At 31.9% G+C, this 15,688-nt stretch overlaps 2 protein-coding genes across 2 annotated transcripts; both read left to right on the top strand.

The window, feature by feature from the left end:
- The first annotated feature begins 5,998 nt into the window (after nt 1-5,998).
- On the top strand, nt 5,999-9,978 carry TPI (triosephosphate isomerase). Its single transcript, XM_013002851.2, has 9 exons — nt 5,999-6,183; nt 6,854-6,929; nt 7,628-7,751; nt 7,976-8,060; nt 8,174-8,306; nt 8,843-8,937; nt 9,112-9,190; nt 9,439-9,521; nt 9,625-9,978. The coding sequence occupies exons 1-9, from the start codon at nt 6,145-6,147 to the stop codon at nt 9,673-9,675; spliced, it is 765 nt and encodes a 254-aa protein (XP_012858305.1). The 5' UTR covers nt 5,999-6,144; the 3' UTR covers nt 9,676-9,978.
- A 2,412-nt stretch (nt 9,979-12,390) lies between these two features.
- LOC105977540 (receptor-like cytoplasmic kinase 176) lies at nt 12,391-15,482 on the top strand. Its single transcript, XM_013002852.2, has 6 exons — nt 12,391-12,746; nt 13,270-13,535; nt 13,637-13,772; nt 13,863-14,005; nt 14,147-14,270; nt 14,885-15,482. The coding sequence occupies exons 1-6, from the start codon at nt 12,698-12,700 to the stop codon at nt 15,364-15,366; spliced, it is 1,200 nt and encodes a 399-aa protein (XP_012858306.1). The 5' UTR covers nt 12,391-12,697; the 3' UTR covers nt 15,367-15,482.
- The last annotated feature ends 206 nt before the right edge of the window (nt 15,483-15,688 follow it).

The following is a 15,688-nucleotide window of genomic DNA, read 5'->3' as shown; positions in this document are numbered from 1 at the left end:
ATAAAAAAATAATTCCTAAATTACGCAAGAATCAAATCATAAGATTAATTAAAGCGTATTATTTGAATCAATTAAGCGTAAATCCTTTTAATTTGTAAATATTATTCAAAAATTTGAATCGATTAAGTTCAACCACTAACAAGAACGTATTAATCGAGTTAACTATTTATAATTAAAGTCTACTATCATTTTAATTCAATTTTAACAACAAAATAATAATTTAATTCGTAAAATCGTAAGAGTTAGATCGTAAATCGTAAGATTTAATCTAACCATGAACCGATTAAATCTTATGATTTTTACGAATTAAATTTTATTATTTTTTATGATAAAATTCAATAAAAAAAAAAGGTTACTAAACTTTAACTATACACAGATTGATTAATACGCTATTGTAAATTATTGAGTTTAACCGATTCAAATCTTTGAATATTGTTTACGAATTATTTCTTTGTGATATATATCTGTATTGTTAGTTTATTGTCAATTATGTGTTGTGTCTTAATGGTAAGTATTCTTGTATGTTTTCAGATGGTCACAAGTTCGAATTCAGGTTGATGTAATTTTGGATGGATGGTTTAATGATTTTTACGAATAATGATATAATTGACGTTATAAATTTTAATTCAGCAATAAATATATATTTAAAATTGCATTAAAATAGAGAGGGTAAAATTGGCATTTCATTAATAATTTATAATTGCTGATTTTTTAAAATAATAATTGTAAAAAGGGTATTTGCGACAATACATAAATGGAGAAAAAATAGGTTTTTTTGCTGGGACACGTGCGCAATTTAAAGGGTGTATCTCATAAAAGTTTAGAACACATGATCTCATGGTAGAAACACTCTAAAGATTGTGTGTAATGGCTTATCTTTTAGGGTCTTTCTATGGTGAGACAACCTGTGTTCTAAACTTATATGAGATATGTATTAATTACCATTCATTTTCTAAGATTAAATCTGGACCCTAGGAAAATAACAATGTCTATGTTCTGAAAAATGAAGTGCTTTACCAAATTATCCTTCGATTATTTTTTTATTAAATTAATATAAAATTGTTTAACATTGAATTGTCTAATTTACCCCTACTATATTTTAATTAAATAATTAATTTAAATTCAGTGTGACCGAGTTTTATTTAATAAATAATCGAAAAAAATGCATTCATTAGGGATAGAACTTGCGACATCTTAAATCACTCATCACTCCTAAGTCCTAACGATCCAAGCACAATATTAACTTATTATGATATATTTAACCATAATTGTATAAATGCTGTTAATTAAAATATTAATTGCAACATTCATTATTATTAAATGATATTAAATAAATTATTAACAAATTTAATATAATAAAGTTTGAAAAATATAAAGAATTGCAGTTCGATACGCCAAACATCTATCATTAATTATATAATATTAGAATTATTAATAAACTTCACCATTTAAAAATGTGAACATCTATCATTAATTATATAATATTAGAATTATTAATAAACTTCACCATTTAAAAATGTAAAGAATGCTCAATTAAATATAAAAAAAAATGCATAACTTAATTCAAACTCACTTATGTTATTAAATCGATAGTGTGACAAATCCAAATAAAAAATAAAATAATATGTTTATTTAGAAGAAGAAAAAATTATAACTAATTCCAATTAATAGTTTTCTTACTTTAAAATAAAGTTATATACTACAAATACTATATTGTGAATTTTCTTTTAATATTTAATTTAGTTAAATAGTAAGATTTGAATCGATTAAGTTCAAATCCTTTCAATTAGTAAACATTATTCAAATATTTGAATCGGTTGCTTAAGTATTGACATAACGTGTTACATAATTGATTTAACTATTTATAAGTAATGTCTAATATCTTTTTAATTCAATTTTGTCATAAAAAATAATAAATTTAATACCTAATCGTAAATCGTAATATTTTATCAAAGCGTAATATTTGAACCAATTAGGCTCAAGTCCTTTCAATTTGTTAACATTATTCAAATATTTGAATCGATTAATTAGCGCGCTCAACTATTGACAGGAACGTCTTAATCAAATTAACTATTATTAACTAATTAAAGTGTAATACATTTTTAATTCAATTTTATCATAAAAAAATTCCTAAATTACGTAAGAATCAAATCATAAGATTAATTAAAGCGTATGATTTGAATCACTTAAGCGCAAATCATTTTAATTTGTAAATATTATTCGGAAATTTGAATCGATTAAGTTCAACCACTGACAAGAACGTATTAATCGAGTTAACTATTTATAACTAAAGTCTGCTATCCTTTTAATTCAATTTTAACAAAAAAATAATAATTTAATTCGTAAAATCGTAAGAATCAAATCGTAAATCGTAAGATTTAACCTAACCATGAACCGATTAAATCTTACGATATTTACGAATTAAATTTTATTATTTTTATGATAAAATTCAATAAAAAAAGATACTAAACTTTAACTATACATAGTTTGATTAATACGCTATTGTAAATTATTGAGTTTAACCGATTCAAATATTTGAATATTGTCTACGAATTGAAATGAGTTGAGCTTAATCGATCAAATTTTTGAATATTATTTTTGAATTGAAAACACGTGAGTTTAATTGATTCGAATATTACGATTTAATTAAATCTTACAATTTACGATTCAATTCAAACTTCAAATTATTTCGAAATTCATTTTTAAATTACAGGAGTTGATCATCATTTCCTTAGATTTTTAAATTATATTATATAAAGATTTGTTAGTATGGGATATTTTTAATATATAATAATAATAATTATATGAGAATGAATAATTTATTTAACATTATTTATATAAGTTTTATAACCATTATAAATTGTAGCTTTGTGATATATATCAATATTGTTAGTTTATTGTCAATTTTTGTGTTCTGTCTTAATGGTAAGTATTCTCGTATATTTTTAGATGGTCACAAGTTCGAATTCAGGTTGATGCAATTTTGGATGGGTGGTTTAATAATTTTTATGAATAATGATATAATTGACCTTATAAATTTTAATTCAGCAATAAATATAGATTTAAAATTGCATTAAAATAGAGAGGGTAAAATTGACATTTCAATAATAATTTATAATTGCCGATTTTTTTAAAATAATTATTGTACAAAGGGTATTTGCGACAATACATAAATGAGGAAAAAATTTGAAGGGGGTATCTCATATAAGTTTAGAACACATGATCTCATGGTAGAAACACCCTATCTTTTATTCATCACAGACTTAGAATGATTATATACATATTTGAATAATGTGTTGAGGGAAACTTCAACTCTAAGCGACATTCCTATATTTGGTGAAGTGACTACACGCATACATACACACAAAATTAGACAAAATAAGATTAAGGTAAATTCCACTTTTTCTCCTCGTACTATGTCTGAGAATCACTTTACCCCCTCGTACTCTCAATTTCACCGATTTACCCCTTTGTACTTGTACAAATTCCCAATACATCCATTTCCTTCAATTTTTATCAATTTTGACTCTGATGTCGTTTGGTCAACTCTGTAAATTACAAAATTGCCACTGCCTATAACGCGTCGTTTCTCCTCCGTCAATATTGTCATTTCTTCTTCTCCCACCACTTCCCCTTCCAAGATATCCCCAAATTGAACACCTAACTTAGTAAAAATCAAGACCAAAAAATTGATCGATTCCACCCAGTGCAAAGAAAAAAAATATATGAATGTGTGAAACTTTCTCTTTTCTAATCTTGAGAGTCAAAATCGAAAAAATTCAATATTTACGTCAATATTTTGACTCTTGACCAAATGGCGTTAGAGTCAGAATCGAAAAAAGTTGACAAAGAGGGTTGTTGTATTGGGAAATTGTACAAGTACAAGGGGGTAAATCGACGAAATTAAGAGTACGAGGGGGTAAAGTGGTTCTTGTGCAGAGTACAAGGGGGTAAAGTAGAATTTACCCTTAAAAATATAAAGAAAATAATATTTTTAAAATATTAAAATTAATAAAAGGGTTAATGAGACAAAACCCCCTCATTAAGAAAAATATTAGAACTAACCACCCCTCATTATTTTTAATAAGTCAAACCCCCTCCATTAGTGTCATACCAATACTACCCTCACATTTTGTATTAGAAATCAGCCCCCCCACCATCTCTACCTAAACTACGGGATTCATATCAAATATTCATGGGAAAAAAATCTCTCCCCCCTAAATCACGGCAATATGTAGAATATCATCCCAATAATTCGCTAAAATCTACCCATGATCTATGGCCTTCGGTGGAACCCTAGTTTTCTTCATTTGTTGGAAAAAAATTCACAAACGTGTGAATCGAGGAGAAGCAGACACAAAAACATGGTGAAATCAAAAAAATCGAATAAAGGTAGGCTGCTATGAAATCCGTTTTTCCTACAACATATAATTAGATTTCTCTGTTTTATGTCATAATACGACATATTTCCATTTTTTTTTTTCAATTTCAGCGACTATGAAGACTGCAAAAATGGTTGATTATTCAAAAATGGAGTTTGTAAACAAGCTTGTTTTTTAGATCTACATATCTATGGTCGCACTATTTGTTGACTCATAAATATTTGTTTCGTATGAAATTTGTTTTATCAGAGTCCACAACAAAGAAGAGATCATTGTTGTCGAAAAACTTAAAAAATTACGGTCATACACTCAGAGTTAACTATAAAATCGGATAGTTCACTATATTTTTTCCAGAGTCAACTATAAAAATTAGATAGTTAACTATAATTTTTACGATGTCAACTATAAAAAAATGGTAGTTAACTATATTGTTGCCAGAGTCAACTATAAAATCGGATAGTTCACTATATTTTTTCCAGAGTCAACTATAAAAATTAGATAGTTAACTATAATTTTTACGATGTCAACTATAAAAAAATTGGTAGTTAACTATATTGTTGCCAGAGTTCTACAAAAATTGGATAGTCAACTACAATTGTTCCGATGTCAACTATAAAAAATTGGTAATCAACTATAGTTTTCCATTAATTCACTATATTATATTTCAATTTAAGATACTATGGTGTTATAAAATGAGATGAGATGTAGAAGAAAAGATAAAGTATTGAGAAGATATAGAGAAACTAAAGAGAAAAAATGAAACAGACGAGAATAGAGGAAATGAGGGAAGAGAAAGGAGAGAGAGAGAAGAGAGAGAGAGGAGAGAGAAGAGAGGAAATTGTGGAAGAGAGAGAATAGAGAGAAGATAGGAGAGAGGAGAGAAAAGAGAGGAAATTGTGGAAGAGAGAGAAGAGAGAGAATAGAGGAGAGAGGAGAGAGAAGAGATGAAATTGTGGAAGAGAGAGAAGAGAGGAGAGAGGAGAGAGAAGAAAAATAATAAATGACAACACGTCAAAAAGGACGGTTGAGAAGAGAGGGGGGGAGAGAGAGAAAGAGTGGGGGAAGAAAGGACAAAATTGGAATAATAAACACGTGAGGGGGGTCTCACAATTCCTAATGTTAATTTTAGATTTCTTTACAAATGGTAAATATTAAAATGGGCCTGGACTCTATTATTTTGTGTATTGAGGGGGTTATCCCTCATTTTCCCTTAATAAAATAATGACATATTAGGAAAAATCAAAAACCCGGTTGAACCGGTTCGACCATAAAAACCCATGACCCAAATTGTCGTCCGGTTCTATAGCCGGTCCGGTTCTGATAACATTGGTATTTAGTATTTACACCTTATTCTTAACTTTTGTATTGTTATTATATTTTATTTTATTTCAGTAATAATTTTTTAATACTAAAATTGATCAAAACGACACAATCCAGTGCGGCAATGTTCAGATTTGCACAAAGGTCTCTTTACTATTATTTTAGCCAAATACCACCCGCGCGTGCCCTTGAAATATTCCGTCAACAAAGAAACGTCGTTAACTCTAGATGAGATATTCCGTTACCAATAAGCCTCAAGGGCATTATAGACCAATCAAATTCCGTGATCCGCAATTAACGATTTGTTTTTCTTCCACATATATATATAATCGTTGATATCTACGCTCAAACATCACTCCACTCTCTCGCAGCCATTATCATATTACAAAAGCAGAATCAAACCTTTCTCGTGATCATCGTTCGCTAGCAGAAAAAAAAAAAAATGGGCAGAAAATTCTTCGTCGGCGGCAACTGGAAATGCGTGAGTTTCCGATTCCCGTAGAATGATCGCTCTTTTACTTTTGTTTTTTTACCGATCTCGTCGGATCTGATTCTATATTTACTGTTATTTTTCGGTAGATTTAGCATTGTTTCATGAAGTATTATTGCAGATCTATATCTTCTTTGTTTTGATTTCATTGTTTACGAATCTTAGTGAGTAATCTTTCTGCAGCGGTAGTTGATCTGGTAGCAAACTGTTTGGCAGAAATTTAGGTCTGGAAAATGAAATTAGAAATACTTGTGTTCAGATCTAAAATGATTCGTTTACAATAGCCGTTCTGAAGCTCGATATTATGTATTTGAACAACTGCTTACTTTTTCGATGGGATGTTTTGGTATCGGTATCGAATATAGCACGATAATTGCTAGATTTGTTATTTATGCATCTGTTAATTTATCATATGAAGGCAGATAGTTACAGTTTGGAGTTTAGTTAGTGTAAGGCCTCGACTTCCTCTTACCTTTTACCGTGTTCTCTTTTGGGATATACTTTTGTTGTAAGTGTTCATTGTAGTATGCACGGACCACCAATAGTGTATGCCTTTCTGTTTCGTTATGATTTTGTAGTAGATTGTTTGTTTAATTACCAGATGTTACCCGTATGTGAGCGTGTTTCTTGTCATTGAAATGTTCAATTTTTTTTTTTCTAGAATGGGACTAACGACGAAGTGAAGAAGATCGTGTCCATGCTTAATGCGGCTGAAGTACCATCCCAAGATGTTGTCGGTGAGTATATACATGCCTTACTCAATCAAATCCTTTTTTTTTTTTGGATTCAAAATGGAGGTTTATCCAAGATGAAGAAGATGTGAAATTATCATTGGTGTTGACTGATTTTTCCTTGCAGAATTTGTATATGTATATGTACGAAAAATATATCTTCTCTAATCTGTATGGATAAGAACAACCTGCTAGCTTCTTTGTTTTGCCCATACGGCATCATACGTTCTTCTTCCTTCGTCTTGAAGCAAATTGGAAAAATCTTAGTACATTCTGCTTATTTTGAATTTACTTTGATCCTTCAGATTTAAATTCTGGTGTAAAAGTGTTCAGAAATTCATACCCACGACTCCTGTTTACATCTGAAAATTATTAAGAAATATATGAAGTTAGAGGGTTTAGCCTGAGAATTCTACAATTTGTTAAAATATAATAATATGTATCTTCTTGAAATCTATAGTAAAGATCATGGAAATACTTTTATTGCTTAAAGTAGAACACACTGATATTTGCTTGCAACTATGGCTCTAGTATGGGAGTGGCGGAAACTGAGTGTCTGTCTTTGTACTTATTTATATTACCAATTTTGTAGGGAAAATAACTAAAACTCCTCTTTGGGTTTTCCCATTGTATATATGTCTGATCCGTGGAAGTCTAATTTCTTATAATATAACTGTTTGATTACCTTGACTTCTGTCCTGCAGAGGTTGTTGTCAGCCCTCCATACGTGTTTCTACCTGTGGTAAAAAGTTCTCTGCGACCCGATTTCCATGTTGCAGCTCAAAATTGTTGGGTTAAGAAGGGTGGTGCTTACACCGGTGAGGTTAGGTAAGATATCGGGCACATTTTATTATTACATTTCTTAGCAAATTCAAGTGTTCATATGTAAGTTATGATAAAAGGACGGACAGTAGGATTCATTGTCTTGTTAACATCCATGCTTATGTCCTACAATAAAGCTAATAAATTCTTGTATTTCGGTGAAAGGATATTGCTCGTAGCCCAGTTTAATAATATAGAGAATTAATGAGTTGACTTGTTTTTTGATGTAGTGCTGAGATGCTTGTCAACCTGGACATTCCCTGGGTTATTCTTGGTCACTCCGAAAGAAGGGCTCTGTTGAATGAATCGAATGAGGTAAAATTCAGTGATCTTTTTTTTTTTTTTGACTTTGAAATGATACGCATCTGCTGTTGTGTTGAAATGTTTCTTACATCTGTTTTGTTGTGGTTCTGCTTCACTAATTCCAGTTTGTTGGAGATAAAGTTGCTTATGCACTTGCCCAAGGTTTGAAGGTAATTGCTTGTATTGGAGAGACTCTTGAACAGAGGGAATCTGGATCAACTGTGGCAGTCGTTGCTGCACAAACCAAGGCCATCGCAGGTACTAATTACTGAAGCTATCAGCAATAGATATAGTTATATGTTGAAATAATTAAGTAATTATGCAGTCCTTACCAGAATAAATTAATTGAACAATCAATCAGTTCATGAGATACTAGCATTTTGTTTCATATTGAACTCATTTTAAATTTTAAATAGTTCTTAATAACAAGCTTGGTGTTCCTACTTCCTAGTAACTGAAATACATCAATTCAGGTTTTTAACTGTTAAAGAGATATTTCTTCCCTTGTGATATCTACTCCGTCTCTAAGTTCCCTAAAAAAGTTGCTTCTTATGAAAACAACATTAAATATAAAAAAATATTAATAACTATGCAACGGATTCCATCTGTTCTGATGAAACATAAATTTCCTATCAACATTAGAATGTTGAAACTTCGTATTTTGGATTATTGTGCATTTTTGTTGCAGTTTCTATAAATATTTTATAATCGAGGCTTTTGTAGTTGCACAATGTAGTTTGTCCTTCCTCCTTTCACTAACTGATCATAAATATCAATGTGCTGTTACATTACAGAAAAGGTTTCTGATTGGACAAATGTTGTCTTGGCTTACGAACCTGTCTGGGCTATTGGAACTGGGAAGGTCGCCAGTCCTGCTCAGGCTCAAGAAGTAAGTCTACCTCCAACTTCTTAGCTCATATAGTACCATCTCTCTCTCTCTCTAGATCTCTCTCTCTCTGGTTGAAAATTGTGTTTTCCATTTCTCAAAGTGAAAATGGCATGAATATATTTGGCAACACAGCCTTTTGCAAATCTAACACCGCATAAACTTGTCTTGTCATAGGTACACCTTGAATTGAGGAAATGGCTTGAGACAAATGTAAGCTCTGAAGTTGCTGCTTCAACCAGGATTATCTATGGAGGTAAAAAAAATTCCACATTTTGGCTAAATTCTGCAGCACGCATGCATCCAAAACCCCTGAAATTTAATACTTAGCTCGATTTAATCCATTAACATATTGTTTTAAATTTTTTTACAATCTAAAAATTTTCCACTTCCTCCGTTATTTTGCTTGATAAACTTATTGAACAACCCCATATAAGAACTTAAACTCTCATCTCATACAGTCAGTCGCAAGTCCAGAATTCTTATTTGATAATATTTTTGCAGGATCTGTGAATGGTGGCAACTGCAAGGAATTGGGTGGACAACCTGATGTTGACGGTTTCCTAGTTGGCGGTGCTTCTCTTAAGGTAATTATTTTATGGCTCTTCTTTTATTGGCCTTTTTATTTTCCGACTCTCTGAATAACACTGGGGCTAAAACTTTCTGTATTTTCTTCCCCCCTCACTATAGCCCGAATTCATTGACATCATCAAGGCTGCTGAAGTAAAGAAAAGTGCTTGATTTCCAAGCCCGGAAAGTCGATTTTTGAAACTTTTTTGGTAGGGGAAGATGTAATAACCTTGATTTTGTTGGGGACTTTATTGTGCAATTTTTACCTTTTGCTGCAACGTTATATCTCCAATAAATCTTGGAACCTTTGTGTTATTAAGGAGATCTTTACTTGTATCTTTCATAACTTAACGGTACATTTACCGGTAAAGTTCGAACATTCCGGAATGTCTGTCCCTTGTCGTAAGTATTATGTACGCTTGCAGTTCTTGTTGGATTTGTTGTTTTATTACAATTTTAGATCTTATTTTAGAACTAATTTCTTTTTAAACTTCAAAATTAGAATGATAACTTCATGTGTGAATGAATACTTTTCTTCTGTATATGGAGTCAATAATATGTTCTGAGTAAGGATTTGGTCGTTGGCCAAGAAACATAACCACGTTAATTGGTAGGCTGTACGAGGAGACAAGTCCTTTAACAACAAAGTATATTACTATATTAGTACACATGTTGTAGGATTAAACTACAGTCTGAAAAAAGAAATCAACAAACAAAAAGTGGGGGTGTGCGCTGTTTATCGACGTGACGATATCATAATGGTTTCGAACTTTGCTAACGTGCACCGCTCTTCGTAGTCTCTTTTAATTTGATAGTCTATATATTTATGTCCAAATATTTCGCCATAGGTTTTTAAGTGTATCAAGTGGGTAATTATTTATTAGTTTCGTCGCCTCTATTCCCTTGCACAAAAAGTTTATTGAAATAATGTAAATCATGGTGACTCAACCGCAGGGGCAGACCCAGATCCTTCTGGTAGGGGGGTTAATTTTTTTTATTTTTCTTTGGTTATAAGACACAATTAATAGATAATTAATAATATAAAATAAAATAAAAAACTTATATGTCATATTCAAATTAGATCATGTAAATATACGCCATAATCAATACGACAAGTGATTTTTTCAAAAAACTTATATTTACGTATCAACGCTCGCCTAACTTGGACCAAACAAAGTCCTATTGTCATTTGTCACGACTCACGAGCTTTCACCATATTTGATTTTTTTTTAATTCACTTTTACAATAACTTTTTTTTTCTCTCTCTAACTTTCTTCATTGTGATATATTTTTCTTCATTTTTTTGGTTGTGTTTTTGTTCAATGTTCAGACCATCTCTTTTTTCCAACTTTTATGAATATGCCACGGAAACATATATAGTGGCCATGTGATATCCATCAATTATTTCCAACTATTACTTTATCTTAATGTTTTTATATTTTAAAAATAAATAAAATAAAACTAGAGTGACAATGGATGTCGGTTAAGCCGAACTATAGTGGAATATCCACTTATAAATTTCTGACACATGATGACCTTAGATATATCTAAATGGTGACGCTGATATTCTAAGTATATATTACGTGTTAAAGGAAAATTTGTACCAAATTTCTTGATTTTGATTTTTTTATTATTTTATTTTTATTTATGAACAAGGGACCATTCTTTTTCGAGAGTGCCTTCCTCGAAAGGAGATTGAAGTGACTAAACACTAAAGAGAGATAGTGACAATTTAGTATATATAAAATCCACGTTTTCTATAATAATAATAATAATAATAATAATAATAATAATAATAATAATAATAATAATAATAATAATAATAATAATAATAATAATAATAATAATAATATTCGTACATTATTATATAAGTAATAATGTTATCTTCACTTTAATTTTCAATTCTTAAAACCAGCATGTGAAAATCAAGAATTTATTCTGTTAATTTAATTATACCAGTAATAAAACCTTAATGAAAGATTAATTCTTTAACCAAGGGATGTGTTCGTCTTTTAGTGCAAGATTACCTCTTTAACCCCAGATTTAGTGAATAAAAGTAAATAAAATATGTATCTAAAGGCGTTGACTTGGATTAATACTTGATAAATTGGCTGAATGTACAGGCACATAATTGGAGACTTGTCCTCTTATGGAAGGTGCCAAAGCACTATCAAATAGATAAGCCAATGCCACATGCTACAAGCATACATACAAAACATGTATCTATAATCTATCTATATATTATAATAACTCTTTATATAATAACAAAATATACAAATGTAATTATCAAACAAGTTGAAGTGTTTGCAGTGATTAAAGACAGTAGGGCCATGAGGAAGAAAAGTCAACCCTTTTTAGCTTTGTTTTGAAAATATATAAATAATAGATTGGGTAATTACGGCCACACCCCTGAGGTAATGTCAAATTACCACAATCCCCTTCATATTTGGATAATTACAACCACTACTTTTAACTATAAATCTTCTTATATATCCACCATTACGGTGTCATATCATGTGTAATCTTCTAGATTATCTGGAATATTCTCCCGTTTGCACCCGTTTTACCCCATTCGAGCTTCATATTTAGAAACAAGATGATCATAAAATGCGTCTCCTTAACCTGAAAATATCAAATTGTGGCACTTCAAAAGTTGCATTGTTGCACAAAACGAGTACAAACTAGAAAACACTATACGGAATCTACAAAATTCTGTTGAATTTAATACCATAAGGGTGGACGTGTAAGAAAATTCATAGTTAATGGATTTAATTGTAATTACCCAAACATAAGGGAGAGTTTCGTAATTTAACCTTACCTCAGGGGTGGCCGCCGTAATTTACATTAAAAGATTTTAAATGGCTACTACGGCTTCTCGTGCATCCCAACCGAACACACGTAAAATAAATAACAAAAAAAAAATTAATTAAATCCAAAATTATTATATTGTTCATCGAAACAGACAATTAATTAATATAAATAATAAAATAGAAATATCTGCCATTTTATGTGTGTCGTTTCAATGTGTGCTGTGCTCCCCTTTTTTTCTCTCTTTCCTTTTAATATTCGTTCACACTTTTGGGGGTTTTTCGGATGTTGTTGAATTTTTTTGGAGGTTTCTTTAAATAAGGTTCACCTCAACTTCAGACAAGAATTTTTCCAGACAGGGTTTAATTTTTTTGTCTTAGTAAAAATGGGATCTTGCTGCAGTGTTCGAATAAGAGCTGATACTCGCCATGATGGTTAGTTAATCAGTTAGTCAATCCTGCAGGATTATATAATCACTTGTCTTCTTGTTTTTCTTTTTTCTGTTTAATTAGTTTCTTGAATTAAATGTTCAGTGTTGATTGATTGATTGACTGATTGATAATGATAATCCCATGTAGTTGACCACTTAGTGATGTATGAAAAATCAATCCCTTTTGTATATATATGTTGAGAATAGTTTGAAAGATTGAAGCTGAATAATATAGAAGCCTGCATTTCGATTTCGATTTCGATATTCGGATCAAGATTACTTTTTTATTAGGTCAAATTTATGTGTTTCTTGATTGATAATCCCATGTAGTTGACCACTTAGTGATGTATGAACAATGAATCCCATATGTTGAAAATGGTTGAAAGATTGAAGCTGAATAATATAGAAGCCTGCATTTCGATTTCGATTTCGATATTCGGGTCAAGATCACTTTTTTATTAGGTCAAAATTATGTGTTTCTTGATTCAATATTATATGTGGGATTGATTTCTGATTTCGGATTGTAGGACCGAGTTCGTCGGCTCCATTGACACCTCGGAAAGAGGTCGATACTTTGGAGTCGACAAATTTGAATAGCTTCGGATTTAACGACCTAAAAGTAGCTACTAGAAACTTCCGCCCCGACAGTGTGTTGGGCGAGGGCGGATTCGGTTGTGTATTCAAAGGTTGGATAGACGAGCACACGTTTAAAGCCGCTAAGCCGGGCACCGGAGCTGTTATTGCTGTCAAAAGATTGAATCAAGAAGGCCCGCAAGGCCACAAGGAATGGTTGGTTAGTATACTACATATTCTCGATTTTCCCCTATTTATCAAATTATTACATCCTAGGTTTCTTGATTTTTTTTGTTGTCTGATTTATCGATTTAATTTCAGACAGAAATCAATTTTCTGGGACAGCTGTACCATCCGAATCTAGTGAAATTGATTGGTTATTGCTTAGAGGATGAACATCGGCTCTTAGTGTACGAGTTCATGCCTCGAGGCAGCTTGGAGAATCATCTGTTCAGAAGTAAGTCGATCGGTTGTGAAATACGAGAGAATTAATTTTTTTTTATGTGATATGCATGGACTTATTTTTGAGGTTATGTTTACCATTTAGGGACGAATCATTTTCAGCCGTTATCTTGGAACCTACGAATGAAGATAGCTCTCGGCGCAGCAAAGGGGCTAGCGTATCTTCATAGCCCCGAAGCGAAAGTCATTTATCGCGATTTTAAAGCATCCAATATCTTGCTTGATGGGGTATGATGAAATTAATTTTGCTAACATGTGCTTTTTTCTTTTTCTTTTTGTTGAGAGTTTATATTGTTGGAAATAATGTATACACACACACACACACACACACGATTTTGCTTACGGAGATTTGATTGATGAATTTGGCAGAACTATAATGCGAAGTTGTCTGATTTTGGATTGGCCAAGGATGGGCCGATGGACGGTAAAAGTCACGTTTCTACGCGAGTTATGGGTACTTACGGCTATGCTGCTCCCGAGTACATGGCCACAGGTATATATATATTATACACACACACACACACACACACACACACACACACACACACACACACACACACACACACATTTTCGACTTGTTTGCTTTCTTTAAGCACTCACTAAAGTTTCTCGATTACCTTCAAATTATATTAATTCGTTATGTAATTTGGATTACTATTCCTAATTTTGAGCCATCAAACCAACAAGAACTTAAGTTAAGGACAATTGTGGCTCCTAGACATGTAATCAAGAAAGCTAGGGCCAAAGGGGGGGCCATGGCCCCCCAAACGACTTCTCAAAAACACGTAGTATCTTACTTCTTTAGGATAAAATCCATTTTTAATTGCTAGTCCCTCTGGTTTTTTTTTTTCAAGTGTCGTTTAAAAAAAGTTATTGAATAGTCTTGATTCTTGGAAAGAAAAAAAAACTTTCCTTATTTGACCAAATTACCCCTTTGTGGCTTTTCATCTTCTCTTTTTCACTTCATTAATGTAATCATTAATGTTGGGGTAAAATTGGAAAAAAGAAAAATTCAATCTACTTAAAAACTCTAAAGTGAAACTTAATATGGAAAAAAGAAATTATCTTACGATCTTACGTCCGTCTTATTTTTTTTCTTCTTCGAAGGACACCTCACGGCAAGAAGCGACGTGTACAGTTTCGGGGTGGTTCTTCTCGAGATGCTGACCGGACGAAGGGTGCTGGACAAGAACCTTCCACAAGGGGAGCAGAAGCTTCTAGAATGGGCGGGACCATTCTTGGGGAGCAAGCGTAAAGTACTACGAGTAATGGATGCTCGTATACAAGGCCAATACTCTCCAAGGGCAGCACTAAAGGCAGCAAATCTTGCTGTAAAGTGCTTAGCTTTAGAGCCCAAATACAGGCCCACTATGCCCGAAGTCGTCAAAGCGTTGGAACAACTTCAAGACACGGGAATTCTCGTAAAAACCGAACCACCGAAGCAGCAGCAGCAACAGCAGCAGCATCGTCGTCATAATTATAGGACTTACAATAATACTAATAATAATAATATGGGACGTTTGGGCAGAAACGGTGCTGCTAATTACCCGAGGCCGTCGCCTTTGCATGTTAATGTTGTTGTTGCTTGAGAAAGAAAAAATTGGGGGGATTTAATTTGTTTGTAATTTTTGTTGAGTTATATCTATCACACTTGAAGAAACTGTGTACAGTGATTCTTTGCCCTTTTTATTTTGGTTGCTAAAAATCTCTGTTTATTGTTTGTTTAAGGTTGGCAGTTAAAAGGAAATTTAGGAAAGTAACTTGATGGGTAAAGTGGTCATTTCAGTCGTACACTTTTGGTTTTATCTTTTGTTTGTTGGGTAAATTTTGGTCAAAATTACGAAAAAAAACTGTCATATTTGTGTAATTAGAACCACTTCCTTCAACTATACTATGAATCTTCTTACACGT

Source organism: Erythranthe guttata, chromosome 6 (genome assembly GCF_056151865.1).
Source record: "Erythranthe guttata isolate IM_541 chromosome 6, IM_541, whole genome shotgun sequence".
NCBI lineage: Eukaryota > Viridiplantae > Streptophyta > Magnoliopsida > Lamiales > Phrymaceae > Erythranthe > Erythranthe guttata.
Note: the sequence above shows the minus strand (reverse complement) of the source record. Positions and strands in the feature narration are given on the sequence as shown.

Excerpts from the sequence above, each read along its gene's own strand:
- TPI (XM_013002851.2), top strand. The coding sequence starts at position 6,145 with ATGGGCAGAAAATTCTTCGTCGGCGGCAACTGGAAATGC. Across the intron at positions 6,184-6,853 it reads TCGGCGGCAACTGGAAATGC|AATGGGACTAACGACGAAGT; the intron begins GTGAGTTTCCGA and ends TTTTTTTTCTAG. Across the intron at positions 6,930-7,627 it reads ACCATCCCAAGATGTTGTCG|AGGTTGTTGTCAGCCCTCCA; the intron begins GTGAGTATATAC and ends TCTGTCCTGCAG.
- LOC105977540 (XM_013002852.2), top strand. The coding sequence starts at position 12,698 with ATGGGATCTTGCTGCAGTGTTCGAATAAGAGCTGATACTCGCCATGAT. Across the intron at positions 12,747-13,269 it reads AGCTGATACTCGCCATGATG|GACCGAGTTCGTCGGCTCCA; the intron begins GTTAGTTAATCA and ends TTCGGATTGTAG. Across the intron at positions 13,536-13,636 it reads AAGGCCACAAGGAATGGTTG|ACAGAAATCAATTTTCTGGG; the intron begins GTTAGTATACTA and ends ATTTAATTTCAG.